The following is a 24,139-nucleotide window of genomic DNA, read 5'->3' as shown; positions in this document are numbered from 1 at the left end:
TAAACCTCTCCTCCCCATATACTTCCTCTGCCAGTAGGATCAGAACCACCCCGAGGGCACACAGTTGCCTCTCTCTAAACCTGAAAAGACGGAGTTCTGGAAGGCTTTCTCCTAGTTCTTTCATTGGGCTCCTTGTTGAGCTCCACAGGCAGGTGCACTGATGGTTCAGGAGTTAGCACTGAATCTATCATGTACAGTTAAGCTGCCGCTGGGCTAAGCTCCCCATTTCTCCCTGAATAGTACTTTCTCTTTAATCTTGAGGAATTTATACAGTGTGTTATCCTTTTAAATATCTCTACAAATTCCTCATAAGATCTGTAGCACAGGCAGTGCCTTTTTATGATAGAAGGACACAGTATGTTCCCATGCTAGAGTGTTGCATTCACCATAACTTAGCCCATTGCTTCACTAAGCCCATAACATTACATTAATTATCTGAAGTAGCATTTATGGTTAAGATGGCTGCAGCCTTTTATTCTGATAGTCAGCTAGCCCATCAAAAGACTGATTATTCACAACAAATCATAAGAGTCTTATGGAGCCCTGCAACATGCGTTTTAACACTTTGAAAGGAAATAATAAAGGTCCTGAACCACGAAAGAGAAGATATTTCTACTAACTCGCGCTGACAAATAAAATCAGCATAATTTAAATGTAAATGTCAACAGCAATCATACAGTGCTCTCAGCACATCAGCAATAAAAAATGTTGCATTTCCTGCCAAAACAAAAAAGGAGCATTAGTCTGGAACATATAAAATGTATTTGTCACAAGAATGTATTGTGTATTTAAGTGTGTGAAAAAGGAATTGCTAATCTCAGCACATAGAAATTTACTAAATAGTTGCACTTTCAATTATTAATGTTGTACAACAGTTATTGTTTACCTTAGTAAAGCAAACAAGCTTTACACACAGTCATCTATGGCAGTGTCACAGTTTTAATGTGAATATTGTTAATAGGAGCTAGGGAAGCAGCCGGAAGAGAGAAGCTCATAAGAATGTGTCAGCTTGGAATAAGCTGGTGAAGATCTCCGGCATATTGATCCCTTTTAACTCTCGTTCTATCTGCTCAGTCAAGCAGGGATTGCAGAAGAAATACCTTCAGATAGTAAAGTATTTTAACGTTTCTATCAACTCTCTTTACAGGGTGTTATTTGGAGTGTAATAAGATGCAATCCAAATTTCAATTATGTCTGTCTACAGTCTCCAAATATGTAGCAACATATTTTCCCTCTTTAATTCCAGCATTTAACTAAAGACAAATATATCGTTACCTCCACAGACTTAGTAATGAAAAGGAAATCAACACTCTAGCTACAGACATAAGCAAATGCAGCTTAAATCTCTGCGACTGTTCACTTTGGGCTTGACTCTGTGAAGCTTTTCCTCAAGAGAGTAACCCTTCCTCAGGCAAGTAGTTTCATTCAATGTAATGCCACCACTCACCTAAGGAATTCTTTGTAGGATTTGGCCCTACTGAAAATGGAATCAAGTTTGGGCTCACAGCCCCTGCGCAAGGATGACATGCAAATTCATTATTGCCAGGCACTACTCATTTTATGAGCTTCTTGTCTGTCCCCTCGTTCTCTCTCCCTTTGGTTCTGTTGTTGTTTTGTGCCTCCCATCTCTTTCCCTCTATCATTCCTTCTGCCTTCCCTCTCCCTCAGAAGATCCCATTATCCTTGTTTTTGGTCTTCTACATCAGTTTCCTCTCCTCACATACCCTCCCTTCTGTTTTTCTCTTCCCTTACCCAGCCTTTTGAAGGATTGTGCCTGTGCTTACTGAACAAAGCTCTTCCCTAGAAATGCCACCAGGAGCAGCTGAATGAAATTGATAAGAAAACTGATAAAAATTATAGGATCCCTAAGCTCCCAGGTTTCCTGAGGAAGGACTAAGTGCAGGAAGCACAAATGTGATCCTCCTGTACTCCCCACAAGGGAATATTAGCAATTAGGCCATTGAGTGGTGATGAAAAAGGCAGGAAAATGCAGAATCTTTATGCACCAACTTTAAATCTGTGTAACTTTCTTTAACATGCATACCACAATTATACTGCCTGTTCTCAATGTGTCATTATTGCTGTCCAGAGCTACTATGTATGTTGGAGAATGTGTGCACACATGTATAAATAAAAGAACAGAAGAACCACATGATGAATGTGTCTGAAAGATTAAAAGAAGAGTTATATCAATCTTACAGCATTAGCATTGATAACAATATGCCTATGTCAGACATTGTATAATGCACTGAATTCAGACAAAAACATGGTTATTTCATTTTACTTTTCATTGCATTAGACATAAACATACTGGCCTGGATGTGTTCCGGCTTTATAAACTGGCTTGCAAAACTGCTGTTCGTTCAGATAAAGAAGGCTGCAACTGCTGGACTGGCTTCCAGAGCCACACAGAATGCTACCACATCTTCCATTTAAACAAAAAGTGTTACCTCGGCTCACTCAGATGCAGTTTACACCCACGACTTGGAGAGAGAGTTCGCTACTCCGAATCAGTTCAGCCTATCTTTGTGAAGAGAGAGCCTGACTTTAGACCCATGGAACCAGCAGCCATGGGTCCCCCTGCATGTTCTGGGCCTAGAAATATAATGGATAATCTCAGCTTTCATTCTGAAAAACAGAGGATGTTTGTTGTGAAGATAGCCTTGGAAAGGTAAAATTATTTCAATGAATACTAGAGTTGAAAGCTTATTACTGATTTTGCCTAAGGATCACAGCTTATTCAGATACCTTTAGGGCCAGTGCAGACTATGGTCACAGGCCCATCAGAGTTCTGGAAGGATTCCAGATCAATTTTCAGCTCTGGGGGCAGACTGCAGCTGATAGCTTGTAGTGGCCCTACAGCAGGAGGGCTGGATCTTCTACCAATATGCCAGTGTGGTCTCTGGCACAAGGATAGGCAGGTCCATACCATCAATTTAGTAGATTAGGCACAGGACTCACGGACTGCTGCACTCTAAGCCCAGGTCTCACAATGACTCCCTCAAGCTGTTAACTTTTCTGTCTTGTTATCCCCATTTTAAGATGGCAGGACAAACATTTACCTCAGAAGAGGGGTTGGTGATGATTGTGCCAAATGTTTGCATAGCCTATGAACATGCTAAAATTTACTAGCATCCATATGGCTGGGGCTTAGTGGTTCCCAGACACACATGCACACGCATGCACTAATGTATTTTAACAACTGTCCACTGCAGACATTTTTAAAATATCAGCAACTACATATGTACCCCAATAAAAGCATCTGGGCTGCACTGTGGCAGAAGAAATGGTCTCTCTCACACACACACACTATATAGATATAAAACAAATTGTTCATTTTGGGGTGCAACCCAGCCGAACTCTTAGGCCAAACCCATATATAGTGGTGTGATCATTGTGGAGAAGAGTTGTTTACAAGTTTTGGGAAAGCACAGAGAAATGAATTTGTTTGCAGACCCACTCAAAAATGCTCAGGCTGACTTTGGGTAAAATTTTCAAAAGCACCTAAGTGACTAAGGACCGTAAGTCCCATTTTCAAAAGTGATTTAGACTTTTAAGTCTCATTGATATCAAAGGAACTTAGGCTCTAGGGTCCAGATCCTCACAGGTGTTTAGGTGCCTAACTCCCATTAAAATCAATGGAAGTTCAGTGCCTAAAGACATTTGAGGATCTAGACTGAAGGGCCTAAGAAACAGATTGAGTTTATCCAAAAAGGATACTGTTCTACTTGGTAGACAGTGACAACTAAGGAATGCAAGCCAACTCTCCTCTGATGGACAATGACCTCTCATTAATTGCTAGTTATTTGCTGTCACTGTCTGCTGGCAGAGAAACAGTAAGCATGTGTACTAGTACCCGTGCTAGGATAGAAAAGCAAACAGATGAGAAAGGTTCATTATATCCTGTACAAGTGTCTGCAATTTCTATGCAACTCTTGCTCTCTCAATGAAATATTTTATGCTGTGATTACTTCATAATCAAGATCATGGCATGCAATGATTCTTCCAGATCTCATGTTATATTAGCAAATGCTTTGATAGCATCCCAATTACTAGCAAGCCTCATACAGGTTTAAGGAGGGACATTCATTGAAATAGGTGACATTTTCTATGTTAATGATCTCCCAGTTGTAGTGACAAGAGTGCATGGATTCAAAAAGCTAAAGAGCCCCCTTTTTTTTATTACAAATAACAGAAAGCAACAAGTAACAGAGGGTCCTGTGGTCCTCTGTTACTTTTTACAGATTCAGACTAACACGGCTACCCCTCTGATAGAAAGCAACAAGAAGAAGACCAGTCTTTTCACCTGAACAATTTAACAGCTAAAAGTCTATTTTGTCTCATAGTTTAAAAGGTCAGCCTTTCAGTTCAGAAGCTGTCATTTTCACATTAAGGATCCACAATTATTCATACATGTACATACGTGCATGACATACATATATGTTCTGTTGACTGCTTACACTAACATCTCTCTGGATGGCCATTCCACTAAAGCATAATTGCCAAACCAGCATGGGCTTTAATGGGCAGCCAACAGCCATCTCTTTCTTTAGAGAGGCACTCCTTGGCAACAGAACTGAAGCTTGTGCACCATGCCAAATAATCGCACTTGTTGACATACAGCCCATTCAAAGAATATTTCAAGAGTGAAAGAAAAGAGGAGAGTTTACAGGCACTTCTGCCTGGAATCAAGGCATACTGCATTGCTGTGGTTACAATGGGAAATGATTCAGTGGCAAAACAGATGCACCACTAACTACACCATTTTTGAGAGAACATAATCCCTTTATAGAGAAATAAACGAGGGCTGTCAAACTATTAAAACAAACAATCACAATTAATTGTGAGATTAAAAAAATCTATCGTGATTAATCGCAGTTTTAATAACATTGTTAATAATAGAATACCATTTATTATAAATATTTTTGGCTGTTTTTCTACATTTTGAAATATATTGATTTCAATTACAACACAGAATACAAAGTGTACAGTGCTCACTTTATATTATTATTCTTTATTACAACTATTTGCACTGTAAAAAAGATAAAAAAAGAAATAGTATATTTCAGTTCACCTCATAGCAAGTATTGTAGTGCAATCTCTTTATCATGAAAGTGCAACTTACAAATGTAGATTTTTTTTGGTTACATAACTACACTCAAAAACAAAATAATGTAAAATTTTAGTGCCTACAGATCTACTAACTCCTACTTCTTGTTCAGCCAATCACTAAGACAAACAAGTTTGTTTACATTTACAGGAGATAATGCTGCCCACTTCTTATTTACAATGTCACCTGACAGTGAGAACAGGTGTTCACATTGCACTTTTGTAGCCGGCGTTGCAAAGTATTTATGTGCCAGATATGCTAAACATTCGTATGCCCCTTCATGCTTCGGCCACCTTTCCAGAGGACATGCTTCCATGCTGATGATGGTCGTTAAAAAAATAATGCATTAATTAAATTTGTGACTGAACTCCTTGGAGGAGAATTGTATGTTTCCTGCTCTGTGATTTTACCCGCATTCTGCCATATATTTCGTATTATGGCAGTCTCATAAGAACATAAGAATGGCCATACCGGGTCAGACCAAAGGTCCATCTAGCCCAGTATCCTGTCTTCCAACAGTGGCCAATGCCAGGTGCCCCAGAGGGAATGAACAGAACAGGTAATCATCAAGTGATTCATCCCCTGTCGCCCATTCTCAGCCTCTGGCAAACAGAGACTAGGGACCCCATCCCTGCCCATCCTGGCTAATAGCCACTGATGGACCTGTCCTCCATGAATTTATCTAGTTCTTTTTTGAACCCTGTTATAGTCTTGGCCTTCACAACATCCTCTGGCAAGGAGTTCCACAGGTTGACTATGCGTTGTGTGAAAAAATGCTTCCTTTTGTTTGTTTAAAACCTGCTGCCTATTAATTTCATTTGGTAGCCCCTAGTTCTTGTGTTATGAACAGGAGTAAATAACACTTCCTTATTTACTTTATCCACATCAGTCATGATTTTATAGACTTCTATCATATCCCCCCTTAGTTGTCTCTTTTCCAAGCTGAAAAGTCCCAGCCTTATTAATCTCTCCTCATACAGAAGCCGTTCCATACACCTAATAATTTTGATTGCACTTTTCTGAACCTTTTCCAATTCCAATATATCTTTTTTGAGATGGGGGTGACCACATATGCATGCAGTATTCATGATGTGGGCGTACCATGGATTTATACAGAGGCAATATGATATTTTCTGTCTTATTATCTATCCCTTTCGTAATGCTTTCCAACATTCTGTTCGCTTTTTTGACTGCCATTGCACATTGAGTGGACGTTTTCAGAAAACTATCCACAATGACTCTTAAGATCTTTTTCTTGGTGGTAACAGCTAATTTAGACCCCATCATTTTATATGTTTTCCAATGTACATTACTTTGCATTTATCAACATTGAATTTCATCTGCCATTTTGTTGCCCACTCACCCAGTTTTGAGAGATTCTTTTGTAGCTCTTTGTAGTCTGCCTAGGACTTAACTATCTTGAGTAGTTTTGTATCATCTGCAAATTTTGCCACTTCACTATATACCCCTTTTTCCATATAATTTATGAATATGTTAAATAGGACTGGGCCTAGTACAGACCCCTGGGTGACACCACTATTTTCCTCTCTCCATTCTGAAAACTGACCATTTATTCCTACCCTTTGTTTCCTATCTTTTAACCAGTTACCAATCCATAAGAGAACCTTCCCTCTTATCCCATGACTGTTTACTGTGCTTAAGAGCCTTTGGTGAGGGACCTTGTCAAAAGCTTTCTGAAAATCTAAGTACACTATATCCACTGGATCCCCCTTGTCCATATGCTTGTTGACCCCCTCAAAGAATTCTAGTAGATTGGTGAGGCATGATTTCCCTTTACAAAAACCATATTGACTCATCCCCAACAAATTATGTTCATCTATATGTCTGACAATTTTGTTCTTGACTATAGTTTCAACCAGTTTGCCTGGTACTGAACTCAGGATTACTGGCCTGTAATTGCCAGGGTCACCTCTGGAGCTCTTTTTAAAAATTAGTGTCACATTAACTATCCTCCAGTCATTTGATTTTAAATGATAGGTTACAGACTACAGTTAGTAGTCCTGCATTTTCACACTTGAGTTCCTTCAGAACTCTTGGGTGAATACCAACAACTCAGCATATGTTGTTTGATTTAAGAAAACTTTCATTGCAGATTTGACAAAACACAAAGAAGGTACCAATATGAGATTTCTAAAGATAGCTACAGCACTCGACCCGAGGTTTAAGAATCTGAAGTGCCTTCCAAAATCTGAGAGGGATGATGTGTGGAACATACTGTTAGAAGTCTTAAAAGAGCAACACTCCTATTTGGAAACTACAGAACCCAAACCATCAAAAAAGATAATCAACCGTCTGTTGGTGGCATTTGACTCAGATGATGAAAATGAACATGCATCAGTCTGCACTGCTTTTAATCGTTATCGAGCCGAACCCGTCATCAGCATGGAAGCATGTCCTCTGGAATGGTGATATAAGTATGAAGGGGCATATGAATGTTTAGCGTATCTGGCACATAAATACTTTGCAATGCCAGCTACAACAGTGCCATGTGAACACCTGTTTGTTTGTTTTTTGTCTCTGGTGCTGCCTGATTGTGTACTTCTGGTTCCAAATGAGGTGTGTGGTTTATTGGTCAGTTCGTAACTCTGGAGTTCGTAACTCTGAGGTTCTACTCTATGTGATTTGACAAAGCTCAATACACATGGACCACCAACATAAAGAGCAGTTTAATGAGACACAAGGGCATACAATTACTTGCATGAGTTAGCTTGAGCCCATCAGCATCTTTCATGCATGTACATGCTGAGGTGATCGACTTTGTGTTTAATGCAGGGCAAGGAAAGAGAGAAGGCCAAAGTTATTCCATGAGCCTGGAGTTTGAGCCATGCACAACCAGTATCAGAACTGGATTTCATCCCAAATCATATGCAAGAAGAGAGCACATTACAGGACTTGCTCCTACAATCTACTCTTTTTTTAATTAATTCTGGGCTTTATTTTTCACACATTTTTAGTCTTTGTAGTTTGAAGAAAAAGGTGGTTTGTAGTTTGGTTTTTAAGGACATACCAGAAAGTGTTACATTGTTTGTTTTCTACTCTTCTCTCTCTTCCACCACCATGAAGCAGGAGGCTGCCTCATGACAACTTGCCATGCTGGGTCTTCTCTTAGGCCAGGTCTACACTACCCCCCTAATTCGAACTAAGGTACGCAACTTCAGCTACGTGAATAACGTAGCTGAAGTTCGAAGTACCTTAGTTCGAACTTACCTTGGTCCACACTCGGCAGGAAGGCTCCCCCGTCGACTCCGCGGTACTCCTCTCGCCGAGCTGGAGTACCGCAGTCGACGGCGAGCACTTCCGGGTTCGACTTATCGCGTCCAGACTAGACGCAATAAGTCGAACCCAGAAGTTCGATCGCTCGCCGCCGAACTACCGGGTAAGTGTAGCCAAGGCCTTACTCTGTGGGCAAAGAGAATAAGAAGCAGCTCGCCCACGCTCCATGCTGGAGTTAGTGTAGTTCAAAAGCAGTTCTACTCTCCTGCACACGCCAAGATTAATGGCTCCAAGTTTCTCAGAGTCTTCAATGGAGCTATTCATGCATAAGTGGGATGAGCCAGTTTTGGCACTAACTTAGCAGCTGCTCTGTCCCCAGCAGGCCCAAAGACAGGGGAGAAAATCAGGCTGTTAGTTTAAAGTGACATGGCCAAAGTTACTTCTGGCAGGGTTTTATCAGCTATACTAACTTAAAACCGAAAGCTGGACTCCACAGTTATGGGGTTTAGTAACGGGGAAGCAATTCCTGAGCAATTTGAAAATCCCTGTGTAATGCAGAGGGATTTCCTTTTTTCACTTAATTCTCATCCTGTCAGGAGTATTTTATATTATGACTCTTACATCACAAAAATTCTAGAAGCTGCTGTCACATCACATTTGAATTGCTGTTACCCTTTTAGACAACAAAGCCAAGCCAGAATTTGTCAGAACCAAGAGAACAGGAAAATCAGTGTGTTTTTTAGATCAAATTTATTTTTAAACATTGTAAGGGGAGAACTCTAGGATACTACCCAAGGAAATTCCAACCTAACCTTCCTACTTTACTTCAGTGCAACTCCCTTAACTCTCCCATCACCACCACCACCATATACCACAAGTTGATCTCTAAAAATCATTTTAGTACTTAGGCCTTGTCTACACTGGCAAGTTTCTAAGCAGTAAAGCAGCTTTCTGTGCTGTAACTCCCGAGGTGTACACACTGCCAAGCCATGTAGTGCACAGAAACTGCGCAGTTGCCGCGCTGTAAAAAAACCACCCTGACGAGAGGTGTACAGCTTTCTGCGATGGGGCTACACTGCCCCGGTGCCAGTGTAGACACCCTGGTCGATTATAGTGTTGCAATTGGCCTTTGGGAGGTGTCGCACAATGCCTGTTCTTGCCTCTCTGGTCATCGGTACTGTCCTGCACTCAGGTCACCAATCATCATCCCCACCCTGTAAATTCCTTTGGAATTTTGAAAGTCCCCTTCCTGTTTGCTTGGTGAAATGTGTAGTGGTCTCAGCGCATCTTTCCAGGTGGCCTAGCCTGCTCCACACACCAGATGATCCCCTGCTCGGAGCAATGCGGAGCTGCTGGACCTCATCAGCACTTGGGGAGAGGAGCTGTCCAGTCCTAGCTGTGCTCCAGCCATAGGAATTATGATACCTACAGACAGATTTCACAGTGCATGATAGAAAGGGGCCATGACCGGGCACATTGCAGTGCAGGGTCAAAGTAAAGGAGCTGCCGAACGCCTACCACAAGGCATGGGAGGCAAACCACCGCTCCAGTGCTGTGCCCACGAGCTGCCAGTTCTACAAAGAGCTGGACCCGATACTTTGTGGCGACCCCACATCCACTGAGAAGGCGATGGAGGATACTTCAGTGGCTCACGTGCCAGTCGAGAGAGGACCAAGCCAGGAGGAGGAAATCTTGGACGAGGATGTGGAGGGGGACCAAGAGGCAGAGGATGACTCGGAGGTCAGAGATTCATGCAGCCAGGAGCTCTTTTCTACCCCAGAGGAAGCTAGCCAGTCACAGCTGTCAGATCTTGGCAAACAGGAGAGGAGGCCCCTGGTAAGTGGCTTTGATTTTGGGACTCGCTGAAGCAAGTTGTTGGGGGCAGGAGGGTTGCAGAAAGCAGGCTTGTGTCTGTATGATGCGTGTACCACCTCATGCCTTGTCTGAGCATCAGAAGAGGCTGTTGATTGACTCCCTAACTTTATGGGAATCTGCCTCAGAGATCTTCAGGAAACTCTCATGGAGATACTGGGCAATCTGCTGCCGCAGGCTCTTTGGCAGAGGTGCTTTGTTTCTTGCCCCATTAAGGGTAACTTTCATGCACCACTCTGCCATCATGGGGGTTGGAGGGGAACCATTGTTGCACACAGGTGAGCCACATAAGGGCCAGGGCAGAAGCTGCTGTCTTGGAGAAGACCCTCCCTTGATTCCCTGCTCACCTTCAGCAGTGTGATATCTTACATAATGAACACAGCCTGTGGAAAACGTGGGGACCGGAATGATTATCAGGACCCACCTACCGTGCTGGCTCTCCCCAAGAGCCACGTGCCCAGTGTACAGTAGGATCCGGGAACACTGATTTACGCTGCCCCTGTGGCTACTCACCATTTTGGGGGGTCTTGTGGCTCATGTGTGCTTTCCTGGGATCAGCCAGCTAGTGACAGGTGTGTGAGTACTGACTGTATTTTATGTAACCCTCTGCCCATCTAAGTTGGCAGCAACAAGGGCCGGGTTCTGTATCTAGGGGTTCCGTTTCAATAACGCAATACAAAACCGGCTTGAGCCCCCACCCAGTGACCTGGGACAATTACATACCACCCCCTGGGTGCCTCTAGGTGGCAATTCTTCCCCTCTCGCAAGCACGCGTTCGAGTGTAGCAGAAAATGTTTAATAACATGAGATAAATGACATCAGCATTAAATTGGAAAAACACCACAAACAGGATTCATAACACAAACCATGAGCAAAAAACCCACCCCAGCAAATTGGGCTGTGTCCTTTCCCTTTGGGTTCTTGAGTCCAGCAACCCAAAAATCACCCAGAGTCCCCAAAGTCCAACACTCCCAAAGTCTCTTGGGTCCAGCAACCACCCAAAGTCCCAACAAACCCCAAAGTCTCTGTCCCTGGTCAGTGCAGCCCCAGAGCAAAGCGGGGGGGGGCACGCCAGGTGTTAAAGAGAACCTTACGTGATCCGAGGCCGGCCGTCTCTCCATGGGGTTCCGCCACAGCCTTCACCACGAGCCAGTCCACTTCCTGCCGTCCCACGAACTGCTCCGCTCTATAAGCTGCTTCGCTCCGCTCACCGACCTGTGAGCCGCTCCAGCCGTCCCCACAAACAGCTCCGCTCGCCATTCCTTGGGCCACTCCAACCGGCCCCGCAAGGCTCTGCACCGCTCACTGCTCCTCCAGTCGTCCCCACAAATTGCTCTACCAGCTGATTAGCAATATAGCTTCAGGCTCCCCCACTAGTCAACACAGCAGTCAGTGATCTCAGCTCTTAATAACTTTAGCTCTTTTGTGATTTCAGCTCTTAGCGATTTCAGCTCATAGTAGGGGAGCCCCAGTGCTGGTGCACCATTGGCCCAAAGTGAATTCAGCTCAGCAGCCTGTAACTAGACTCCTAATAGAATCAAAGTTAGCTCTGACATTCAACAGTGGAGAGAGGAGGTGGTGCAACTGGTGTGTTAAGCCCTCAGAGGAGACCCATACCATCAGATACAAATACCTGTCCCCATCCTCTCTCCATTCACTGGGTTTTGTAACCCATGCCCCTTGTCAAGCAAGTGCTATTTAGGTAATGGTGAAGGACTCACTCAATCCTTCTGTCATACAACAGTTCCACTTGTCTTGATTCACAGAATCAGGGTAACAAAACTTTATTCTTCCTGCCCCAATAACAGAGAAACTGGGGATCCCACACCAGCCAAAGTAACCACTTTCAGTTGCTGTTGTTTCATGCCAGGCGAGTGGGTGTGCCTATACAAACAAGATCAGCCCCTGGAGTTCTTTTCCACACTCGCCATAATTCACCACCAGATGTCAGGGTAGAGCTCATCCTGACTCTGCTTACATTTAAATCACTGAATCAGTGGTCTGTGTGTTGCAAACAATACTGCTTCTGTAAAATGTTTCATTTTGGCTTCACAGAGATGACTCTGGAGGCCCAGCCTCCCTCTTTGTTATCGCTGGTTGAACGGCTGTGCAGAATTAGAAAGTGGCCACGAAGAACTGAGGAGGACTTTCGTAGCCGAAAAAGAGGAATTGAAGGAATGGCAGGACAGCGAGAAGAGAGACCAAAAGGAGACCGAAGCGTGTCAGAATGAAGCTACTTAAACGTTATGGAGCGCCAAGCGGACATGCTCCAGGCGATACTAGCACTGCAAACTGAGCAGCTCTGCACCTGCCCTCCCCTGCAGCCGTTGTCATAAAACTCTTTCCCATGTGCCCCCCGGACACCACCAACACATTCTTATCAACCTCCTGGCTCCAGTCTGTACCCACTGCATTCCACTCCTCCTGCCTCACAGTCCAACACTGCAGATTCCCAGTACCTACTGAACTCAACATCTGTCCCTCAGCAGTTTAGCCCTGTTGAAGTACAGTACCCACTGCATTGTACTCCAAAGGAAAAGACTGGATATGATCCCTGAACATACGCAAATCTTTAACCGTTCTGGGACCCCACCTCCTCCTGGGACCTTCCCTTCCCCCATCCCCCTCAGTGCTGAGGTGTTTTTTTGTTTGTCTCTCTCCTCCGGTTGTTGTTTTTTAATAAAAGAATTGTGTTGGTTTGAAAGCAATCCTTATTCTATTAATTGAAAGCAAACAGAGCCCTGAAAAGCAACAGACAATTGTCTTAAACCTTCATATTGCATCGTCTGCACCATTCACAATCACCTCCTAGCATTACAAGCACTGCACTCTCAAGCATAGCAACAAATATTGGTGGCTTTCAGCTTCAAATTGCTCCCTTAAGGCATCCCTGATCCTTATGGCCCCACACTTCACCCCTCTAATAGTCCTGGTCTCTGGCTGTTCAAATTCGGCCTCCAGGCACTAAGCCTCAGCAGTTTATCCCTGAGTGAAGCTTTCACCCTTCCCTTCACAAATATTATGGAGCATTTAGGATGCAGCTATAAGCATAGGATTATTGTCATTGGCCAGGTCCAACTTCCCATATAGGCAGCGCCAGCGGGCCTTTAAACAGCCAAAAGCACACTCAACCATCATTCTGCACTTGCTCAGCCTGTTGTTGAATCGCTCCTTGCTACTGTCAAGGTGCCCCGTGTATGGCTTCATAAGTCACGGCATTAAGGGGTAGGCAGGGTCTCCCAAGATCACAATGGACATTTTGACTTCTCCTATGGTGATCTTCTGGTCTGGGAAGAAAGTCCCTGCATGCAGCTTCCTGAACAGGCCAGTGTTCTGAAAGATGCGTGCATCATGCACCTTTCCGGACCAGCCTGCATTAATGTCTATGAAACTACCATGGTGATCCACAACTGCCTGGTGAACCATAGAGAAATACCCCTTCTGATTAATGTAGTCGGTGGCTAGGTGGTCTGGTGCCAGAATTGGAATGTGCATCCCATCTATCGCCCCTCCGCAGTTAAGGAAGCTCATTTGTGCAAAGCCATCCACAATGTCACACTCGTTGAGCAGAGTCATGGTCTTTCGGAGCAGGATGCAATTAATGGCTCTGCACACTTCCGTCAACATGAGTCCAACGGTAGACTTTCCCACTCCAACCTGGTTAGCAATCGATCGGTAGCAGTCTGGAGTAGCCAGCTTCCACAGTGCAGGCACCACACGCTTCTCCAACGGCAGGGCAGCTTTCATTCTCGTGTCCTTGTGCCACAGGGCTGGGGCTAGCTTATCACACAGTCCCATGAATGTGGCTTTCCTCACCCAAAAGTTTTGCAGCCACTGCTCGTCATCCCAGATGTGCATGACGATGTGTTCCCACCACTCAGTGCTTGTTTCCTGAGCCCAATAACGGCGTTCCACTGTGGTCAGCACTTCCATGAATGCCACAAGCAATCTCGTGTCGTAGCTAGTACGCGTGGCGAGATCAATGTCGCACTCCTCTTGCCTTTGTAGTTTAAGGAATAATTCTACTGCCACTCATGACGTGTTAGTTGAAGTGAGCAGCATATTGGTCAACAGTTTGGAATCATTCCTGCAGACTGAAGAGGCAGAGCACGCAGTACACAGACCGATGAAAGATGGCGCCAAATGTGGATGGAAGCACAGGGATTGCTGGGATGCAAAGCAATGGGACAGGATCCAGGATACCCCGTGACCCCCTCCACCTTCCCACAACTCTTAGTGGCAGAAGAGGAAGAGATGCTCTGTGGGATAGCTGCCCAGAGTGCACCGCTCCAAATACCGCTGCAAGTGCCGCAAGTGTAAACATGCTATTGCGCAGGCAGCTGATGAGCAAACAGACAACAGTGAACAGACAACAGTGGTTTCCCTTCAGCCCTCTCTGAACAGCGCTGTAACTCCCGGTGCTGTAACTCTGCCAGTGTAGACATACCCTTCGATTGCTTTTGGCAACAAACCGGAAGTGGTATATCTACACACAGCTGGGAGGTGTAATTCCCATCTCTTGGGTAGATGTACGCGGGCTAGCTCCACTAGTATACTAAAATTAGCAGTGTAGCCACAGCTACATGGGCAGCAGGAGATGTTGTGATCAGTGGGCCTACAACTTTACTCTAATTGTAAACTTAACTGGTGAAAAGCAGATAAAGAGTCATGAATTTTCACAATGATCAGTTGTATAAAACTGTTCAAGAAAAGATGTGAGAAGGAGACAAAGATTGAATAAATATAAACAAAGAGGGTTTACTGATCCCACTCAAAGACTATGTTAAGATCAAGACTGGTAAACAAAAGGGCAGAAAAATCAAAAAGCAAGGAACCAATTCTGGAAATTAGGCCTACCTTGTGGACAAAATAATGAGAGGATGGCTATTTCGCTCATCACTCCCTTTGGAGTCTTTAAAAAGAGACTTTGGGGGAGAACAAGGAGACCTTTTACCATCACTGCGGCAGAAGGATTGTTGTCATGACACCAGACCTTGATACTCCAGTGGGGACGTTTGACCATCATCGCTGCATCAGTGAGGACCCCAACCTGATACACAAGAGCTCCTGCTCTGTGTTCCCCTCCTTTGTGTGCCTCTTTCTGTCCCTCCCTCCCTACCGCCCTCCCGTTCAGCTTTTCACTGGATCCTGAAATCAACTTCTACTGCACGGCACCAGCACAGTGAGATACGACAGCCCATCCAGCTCTGCCCAGATGGAGAAGGGCCAGTGAAGGAGAGGGACCTGACAGACCCACCAGATGATATTTCTGACGGGGAAGTGAGTCACTGTCCAGAGCAACAGCTGTTGTGGCCAATCTGCCAGCCCAAAGCATCCATCCATGACTCACCAGCCGCCCCGTATTTTGAGAACATCAGCAAAAGCCGTATTGTCCTCATCTTTACTATCCTCTCTCTTCTCTCCCTTCTGTGTCTATCTGTTTTGTCTAGAGCAGGAAAGTGACTGTCATTTGCAATTCAGAATTGAACAATAGAACTAATCCTTTCTCCCCCACCAAGAAGGACTGTTTGACTGAATAATAGAATTTAACCAACATTCACTGTCTCCAGAAAGGACTTTGAACAGTTTTGATTAAGTCTGTTTTGGAGAAACAATCAATTTCAGTTCTAATGATCTTTACCTCATTTTGATTCTTTTCCTTTTGTGTATTTCAATCAATAACTTTCTAACCTTTGGTCTGAGTGTTATAGTGTGTTTGTCATGGTATTAAATACACTAAAGTTTGTGTATATCAAACCCCATACCTTGTTTAACAGTGTTTAAGCTGGACAGTGACTGGCTTATGTTAACACCTTTGGCCCATATATATTCCATCTAGATTAGTACAACAGAGAGACTAGCCACCTTAGTACAATCCCATCCAACCCCTGGGCACATATTCAGGTGCAGCTACACAGCAAGTCTTAGCGTGCTATTTCAAGCAGAGCTAGCAAATGTACATCTACTCAGGGTGGAAATTACACTACCCAGCTGCTGTGTAGACATACTGTAATGTGGGTTTTTTTCCTGAGTGGGATGTTTAACAAAACTTCATTTCCTCTCTTAGGGAGATTGTTGAGTTCTCTTGAGTCAATATTGGGTCAACTTTTTTAATGTATGCAATTCTACAATATACATGCATATAGAGAATACAATAGGTATATTTTATAAATTAAAAATCAATACTGTTCATATGCTGTAATTACCATACCTTAACCAGACGTTTCCTTACTGTACATTTTCTAAACTAGCCTAGTCCTGAAGTTCTACAAGTTTAGGACACTTTGAAAAGACAGCTCTCCTCTTCTCCGAGAGCTCCCAGAAATGGATTAAAATTCAAAAGGAAGTTGATTTACAAAACATAGGTGGTTACATGCATAACAAGAATTGGGTTGATGACTGTGATATTCAAAAATCAGATGGATATTTTATACAATATATTTTAAAATTTACAGATCAGTAATGTTTTACTATGATTTTAAAACAGAAGTTTCAGGGTTATTTAAAAAACAACAAGCCAAACTGCTTAGACTTATCACTGGTAATTCTTTTTGTAATTTAGGTTCCCCAACCTCCTTGCAGAGGGGAATCAGTTGTGTGAAATAAGGAGAGAGTTACCTTACGTTAGTCTCTCCCGGTTAATTCTCATTGCTCCAAACAATTGTTTTTTCTTACGTTTTCAATTAGAATCTGTAAGGGACTGGGATCTAGGCTATCTGGCCTAGCAGTCATACGTGGGCTGGTGTTCACATGTCAAGGATGGCCACAAGGCAGTAGTCAGTGAGCAGGGATCAGAGTAATCATTAGGGCTGGGATCAATAGGCAAGAGTCAGGGTCAGAGCCAGGCCATGATCATAGACCAGAAGTAATTGCCAGGCTGGAATCAGGAGACAAGAGTCAGTGTCATGCTGGGGTCACAACCAGAGGTAGCTACTAGGCTGGAATCAGATGGCAAGAGTCATCTGTTCTAGGGTTGGAGACTGATGATCAGAAAGCAAGGTGAGGTCTAGAATCATAACAAGCCAAAAATCCATGTGATTACCCAGACCACATCCTGAGCCACACTCCAGGGCTAAATAGAGAGCACAGGCTACAGGGTTCTGTCACTCTGGATCCTTTGGGCGGTACTTCCTGCAGTGCCTAATTCACCTGCATAGTATCCAAGTGGCAATATCAGCTGTCCTAGGCTCTATAGTTGTAGGTTCTAGTTCCACGGATTCTTACAAAATTGCATTGTTGTGGTATTTGTATCAGTAAAAAAGGATTTCAAACAGCCACTCCCATATTATTCTAAATCAAGGAACTCATGTGCTCTGTTATCTGTTGAAGGTAAGTGCCATAGCAAGTTCAGAATACATTTCTAATTCAAGATAACTGTACTGTAGATGTCTTGTTTTGTTTTTGAATACGGCTTAGTGTGAAATCTTCCCTGTCACTATTTTACATATTGCTGAGGCTATCATTACTGTAGTACTTGGGTGTTATTTACTTTAATTTAGAACTAATATCAGTTTCCCCGGAGAGAGGAACAAAGCTGTCATTTCTTAACATCACCTAGACAGATTAAAATCACTTACCAGAGCCAACCATAGGGGCCTGTGAAGCCACGGGTCCCTCCTCACTCCCCTCTCCAGGGTCCAGTTTTGGAACTGTAAAAAATGTTAAGGCCAGTCTCCAATTTCGTTATTTACAAAATGAGTGAACTCATGGCTCCATTGAAGTCAATGTCAAAAGTGGACCCAGGATTTCACTACGCCTCTTAGCCTTGAAGATGTAGCCTCGTGTAAACTGCTTATTCTGTGAAAGTCTGTCACTGATTTTTCTTGAAAACTCAGGTTAATGCTGTTCATGGTCACATACGCAGCTTCCAGCGTTGGCCTTTGTGGTCCATGAAAGACACTCAACTGTGGTTCCCTACATTCTTGGAGGACCCTATATCAACTGAAAACTGTATGCTATGCTCTAACTGGCCTGCCTGAACTGCAGCAAGTGCTTACTCCTGGGGGAATTCTGCTCCAAAAAATTAAAAATTCTGCAATCAGTGTCCTCATCTTTAAAATGGAGATAAGGAGACTGACCCAGCTTTGTCAAGCACACTGATATCTACATGTCAGCCAGTGCAATATAAGTCCTAGGCACATAAGACTGTATAAGAAACTGGAGAGTTTATTGTATTGTATAATATTTGACATACCAATATATCATGACATAAGACCTAATCCTGCACTACTGATTTCAATGGAAGCAGGATCAAGCCCATAAAGAAATGCCCATATGAGGGCTCATCGTTAAGGCTGAGTGTTCAGTAACTTTTTCAACTGCATTTATGTTTGTTTCTTGCCTGGATTCATAATGAATGTCATACACACAGTACATACATACCATGTAATATGAAACTTAAATGTAAGGGGCCTGACTCATCACTCCAGTACACCAGTTTTATGCCTGTATGACTCAAACCCAAGATTCTCTCCTCACCACCACATAGCTGATAAAAACACTCATGGAGTACCCCACACGGCTAGTCATGAACTGTGTAGCCCACGTTAATGACTAGTTAAATCTCATAGACAATTAATCAGTCTGTAACAGTCCACAATACTTACATTTTGTAACTGTGCTGAGTGGGTGGGGGCTTATATAATTAATGTAAAAAACAATAGTTTAAAACATAGTCATTAGGATTTACCATGCTATGCGTGGCAGTATACTTAGGCAGCCTTTTTAAAGATAAACAGTCTTTGCCAACTGTTAATAATGAGTGTGCAAGTTATGCTTAACATCACAAAATTAAGGCACGGAGCTTAATCAGTTTAAACAAAAAGTTGTTCCAGAACAATGTTAACTCCAAGACGGTAGTCCAGAAAACTGCTGAAAATAAAAGAGAGAAACTTTCTGGACAGCTGCTAGATGGCAATTTATTAAACTTTTTAAAGAATGACATGGTGTGTTTGTTTGTGGCCTTTGTTCTTCACAGCTAATTTATTCTGACTTTCAACTGTACAAGTGTAAAAGATTATGGAGCTGATTCTCTGCTCACACCAATTTTATACCAGTGTATTTCCACTGACTTCATTGCACTTATAGCTGATTAAGGCTCGGATCCTGGAAACAGATGTGCGGGTGCTGACCTTTACTTACTGAAGTCAACAGAATTATATACTTGTGTAAAATTGGTGTGAGGGGAAAAGCAGCTGTACAGGCTTTTACAATGCACAAATGAAATTCAGAGGAAACTAGTTGTGAAGAACAAAGGCCTCAAAAACAAAAAAGTCATCCTTGTTTGTCTTCTAAAATTTTTTTAAATTTGCCCTCTAACAGATTCCCAAAACCTCTCTCTTGTTTTTCAGCAGTTTTTAGGTTGTGAAATCAGTAGGATTCCATGTGGGTGTCACCAGCACATCTCCTTCCAGGATCAGGACCTGATACAAGTGAGAGCAGAATCAGGAATGTTTGAGTATGCAAAACTTGATGTAGACTATCGTCAGTATACATTATAATGTACAAAAAACGGTACATAGAGCAGATTACACTGAGACACAATTGGGGGGCCACATACACAGTGTCACATTCATAATTTATGTGCTCAGGCACATAATGGGTGAGGGGTAATTTTGTATTTACTCTTGCATGAGTGTAGCTGACGAAGTGGGTATTCACCCACGAAAGCTTATGCTCCAATACATCTGTTAGTCTCTAAGGTGCCACAGGACTCTTTCTTGCTACTTACTAAATCTCTCTCTAATGGGTCAGTACAGAATTTTGTACTTTATGCATTGCTTTTTATAAACATGAGGAATTCACTTTCATATTTTAATTGTAATCATAATCATAACTTGACCGTAAATTCTGTTCTTGTGGTAAAACAATAAACACTGCCAGTGCATTCAGTGCTGATATTGGGTAAATATGGGACTTTTGCCATTGACTGTAATGGGAGCAGGAGCAAGCTCTAAGAGTCGGCAGTGGTTATCATTGAAGAGGTGGTACAAAGTCATACGTTCTGAAGCTGAATTTGAACACACACTAACACCTTTTCTGTCAACAAGCCACCTTTTTTTTAAAAGCACACAGCAGTAATTTTTTACATTTTTTATCACTTCATTAGTGAATAGTGTACTGGGTGCCAAAAGTGTGACAGATCCCCATAATGTGTTTGTCCAGTGGTGTGGTGATACATATGCGATATATGCTAACATTCAACTGAAAGCTTACAAAAATACTGTTGGATTCTACAGCAATGATGGAGTTAAAGTTGAAAACGTTTTCCTTTAAAAAAATTATTATATAACCATCTCCAATACTGGAATAATACGGAAAAATGGCAGCAAAGTGTTCAAAAGAGAACAGTAACTTACACAACTTTGAGCTTGAGACAGGATTGAAAGTCTAGAAATAATAGGCTTATGATGTTGTTTCAACACTTTCTATTTCATGAACCTCTCATTTCAAAACCTTCTAGGTCACTGATAAATATCAGGATTTATCAAGTGACATTTATTCACACGAGTGTTTAAACTCCATCTGAAACATTGCATATGCTAATAAATGAATTCCTACGCACATTTATGAGGTTCATCTGACCACAGTACCTTGAAAAGCTTAATTTAATTTTTAGGTAATAATTATTCTATGGTATAAATGCTATTACAGTATAGTATGAGCTAACTATTCTGCAGTGACTAGGATATTCGTTGCAAATGATTAAAGTTTGTGAATTAGCAAGTAAGTGGACAGACAATTATAAATACAAAGATAATGCATTATCAAGTATATTTCAATCATTTATTTAGCCAGTTTTTCAATTAGTTGATGATAATACATCATAGCACACCTGTGAAAGTGCTCTCTGATACATTTGGTAAAAATTATACACTCCACTAAATTAAATTTCTAGAAAAAACTTACAGAGCTGGTGTTTAAAGATGCTAGAATTTTATTAATCAGAGCTAGATTCAACTCTCCCTCTTCCAATCGGCCTGTATGTACACACATACACAAACATCTTACAACTGCCAGGGTCATCAATGGAACAGCAAGTATGTTTAAAGCCCAGTGACCGGCAACGTGCACCTTCACCATTGAAAAAAAAAACAACAACCCCGCAGAAAAGCTGAAGTACAGTAAAAGTCAAATAACATATGTCCTAGGCCTACGAAAAAAACCCTGTGCTTCCCCCCTGCCCCCTCCACACACACTCTCCCTCTGCACATTAATGTATATATTGGTGATGTTTGGTAATGAAATGCATGATGCCAATAACCACCAGACCTTATGAAAAAGAGAGCTCTCCTACCGGGACCTACTTACTAGCAGACAGATACCAAGTTATCACCCTCTTTTTCCCCCTTCTTACCCCCTCAAGAATTCAGGATCAGCATCCCTCTCTCTCTCTCTGTAGCAGGACAACTCCACTTGGGTATTTCATACATTGGAAAAATGAATGCATAACAATGTACCAATGCAAATATGAGTCACGCCAAAATATATTTATATCTAAGTGGGCAACAGGCTGAATAACCCTCTCCCCACCAGCACATCCTTCCCCTTAGCCATTTCCATTGACACCGCAGTGCATTGCAACACTAGCAGCCGCCTCTGGCTCAGAAATTTTCATCCCTCCTCCCCCCCATCCAGTATTAAATACTCCTTAGGCTCTTTGCAGTGGTGGGAACCATCCTTAATGGAGGCTTCAGCATCCTCTGCGAGCCTTTTGGCTTTTGCATGGGAAAAGGGAGGAAGGGAAAGGAGAGGTGAGGGACAAGATGAGTGAAGGAATGAATGAATTGCTACCTCCAGAAAGGCTCTGTGGGCTGCTGCTTGCTCCTGCTCCTGCTGCTGCTGCTGTCACAGCGGATCAGCTGATATTTACCTGTGAGGTAATGCACACTCTGTAAGGTCACCATGCACCCGCTGAAATAGAGTGCAAAGCAGGAGAGAGACAGAGAGAGGGAGCTGCTGCTGCCGCTTCCCACTGCGAGCCGAGAGGCTGCACCGCGCGCAGGCTGCTGATGCGGCTGCAGCTCCTGGCACATGCTGCAGGTGTCAGAGCAGAAGCTGCCCTGCCTCAGACGGTACCCATGGCGCTTCTGCACATGCTCCAGCCCCCGCGCTCGCCCTCACCATGGGCGTGTGCGCAACCTCTGCACCTGCCTACTGGGCACGGGAAGCCACGGGGAAGCCGCTGCCCGGCCCCGGCGAGTCTCGCTGCGCTTCCCCGAACGCACCCTGGCCCTGCCGGAGCCGCGCGGAGCAAGGGGCCGGAGGGGGAGTTGCTGCCGAGCAGGAGGGATTATGACGTATTGGGGGATGGAGGAGCAGGTGGGGCTGGGGGCAGGGAAAGCAGCAGATTTGGGGGTGGGGGGGCAAATCGGGGGTTGCATGGAGAGGGCCAAACGGCCGGGGGATGGGTGCTCAGGTGCGGAGGGTTTAGGAGCCGCGGGGGGCGCAGGAGCAGATCGGGGGAGGAGTGGATCTGCGGTGCGCATTGGCTGGGTTGTAGCTCGGGGGCCCGTGGGCAGCCGGGCTGATCAGTGGGGATGTGGGGGGGGGGGGGGGAGAGCGCTCAGCTTGGCCCGGGGTGCGGGGGGGAGGGGCAGAGCCAGAGCGTGGGGGGCGTGATGGAGGAGCAGATCAGGAGGGGGCTGCACATACTGGGGGAGGGGGGATTGGACTGTCAGTATCCGAACCCAAATCTAGAGTGACATACAAAGTCACAGCGCCTCACGTACTAAATATCCCTTGTGCTGGAACAGGAGTTCTTCCCGTATTCTGATTCATTGTTAGCTGGGCAGTGACGTCACCCGGTTTCCCCTTGAACATCACCTCCCAGGAGAGCCGGGTTTTGTTCCAGGGGCCTTAGAACCTGCATTGTACAGCGGAATCCCTAAAGCTATAGAATAGAGAGGCTCACTTTTTAGTGATTTTCAGGTCTGATATCAATTCAAGATTTTGATTGTTTTAATATTTGTTTTCTAATTTGCTCTCCTGCTCTCTCTCTGTAATTAGTAGTGGTTCTGCTAATGTCAAAACTGTGCCACCTTGTATAAATATTAATAATTGTTTTGCTAATGAAGTGCTTTGTCAATTCCATTCAGTTATTTTGCAAAAATGTATAAACCTGTTCTGGTGATGTGTATCTGTGTCTGTGTTTAAATTGACAGATAAGCTATTTTCACTACATTAGTTAACAAAAAAATATTACAGAACAGAATTTTTCTTGTGAGAGGGAAGCCACTTAACGTACTAGAACATTGAAGATTTCATGTATTTTCTTTTCTACGTGCTAAATGTATTTTGAATCACATTTTTCACCTCCCTAGACTTCCACACTCAATCCTCATATAGCCCTCTTATTTGAGCTATAGTGAAGAGCAGATTTAAGCCTTAGTGCATTGAATTACAGTATGTATAGACCCATATTGTCCTATTTCCCAACCTAAACGCACAAACCTACATACAGATTTAGATCCTGCTCCTGTAGGGAATCATGTGTGTGCTTAGCTTTATTGGTATGAGCAGTTCCATTTAAGTCAATGGGACTGCTCATATGAGGAAAGGTAAGCATGTGTGTAAGTGTAGGATTGCAGCCTCTGGTACGCTATAAATACCCCGATGTTGATGAACAGTCACAGCTTCCATTGACTGCAGCACTTCCGAAAATCATGACACTTAACATTTAGGAGCCTAAATATGATTTTAGGAGAATTAACAGTAGGCATTCTGGTTTGAAAATGTTGGCCCTAGTATCAAAGTAATGTGATTCCCTCCCTTCCCCACCTGGCCCCTCAAATATGGCTTGTCCAACGGTTCAGAACCCATTCAGTGTGGGCTTAATACTGCACGGTGCTTAAGGCTCAGCACTTGGCAGGATCGGGTTCTCACGTGCACATCTCCTTCCTCTACCACACATTACCTAAAAAT

General features: G+C 43.5%; 1 protein-coding gene across 37 annotated transcripts in view; it reads right to left on the bottom strand.

Moving 5' to 3' along the window:
- The window catches only part of DTNA (dystrobrevin alpha), a 280,266-nt gene extending 257,801 nt beyond the window's left edge, over nucleotides 1–22,465 (bottom strand). For all 37 annotated transcript variants that reach the window (XR_010598847.1, XR_010598846.1, XR_010598845.1 and 34 more), the window contains exon 1: nucleotides 22,010–22,465. Coding sequence is in view for 34 of the 37 variants with exons in the window: in XM_065585471.1 (XP_065441543.1) it covers nucleotides 22,010–22,251 (242 nt within the window). In the remaining 3 variants the exon portion in view is untranslated. The remainder of the gene's footprint in view (nucleotides 1–22,009) is intronic.
- Between the last annotated feature and the right edge of the window lie 1,674 nt (nucleotides 22,466–24,139).

Source organism: Chrysemys picta, chromosome 2 (genome assembly GCF_011386835.1).
Source record: "Chrysemys picta bellii isolate R12L10 chromosome 2, ASM1138683v2, whole genome shotgun sequence".
NCBI lineage: Eukaryota > Metazoa > Chordata > Testudines > Emydidae > Chrysemys > Chrysemys picta.
Note: the sequence above shows the minus strand (reverse complement) of the source record. Positions and strands in the feature narration are given on the sequence as shown.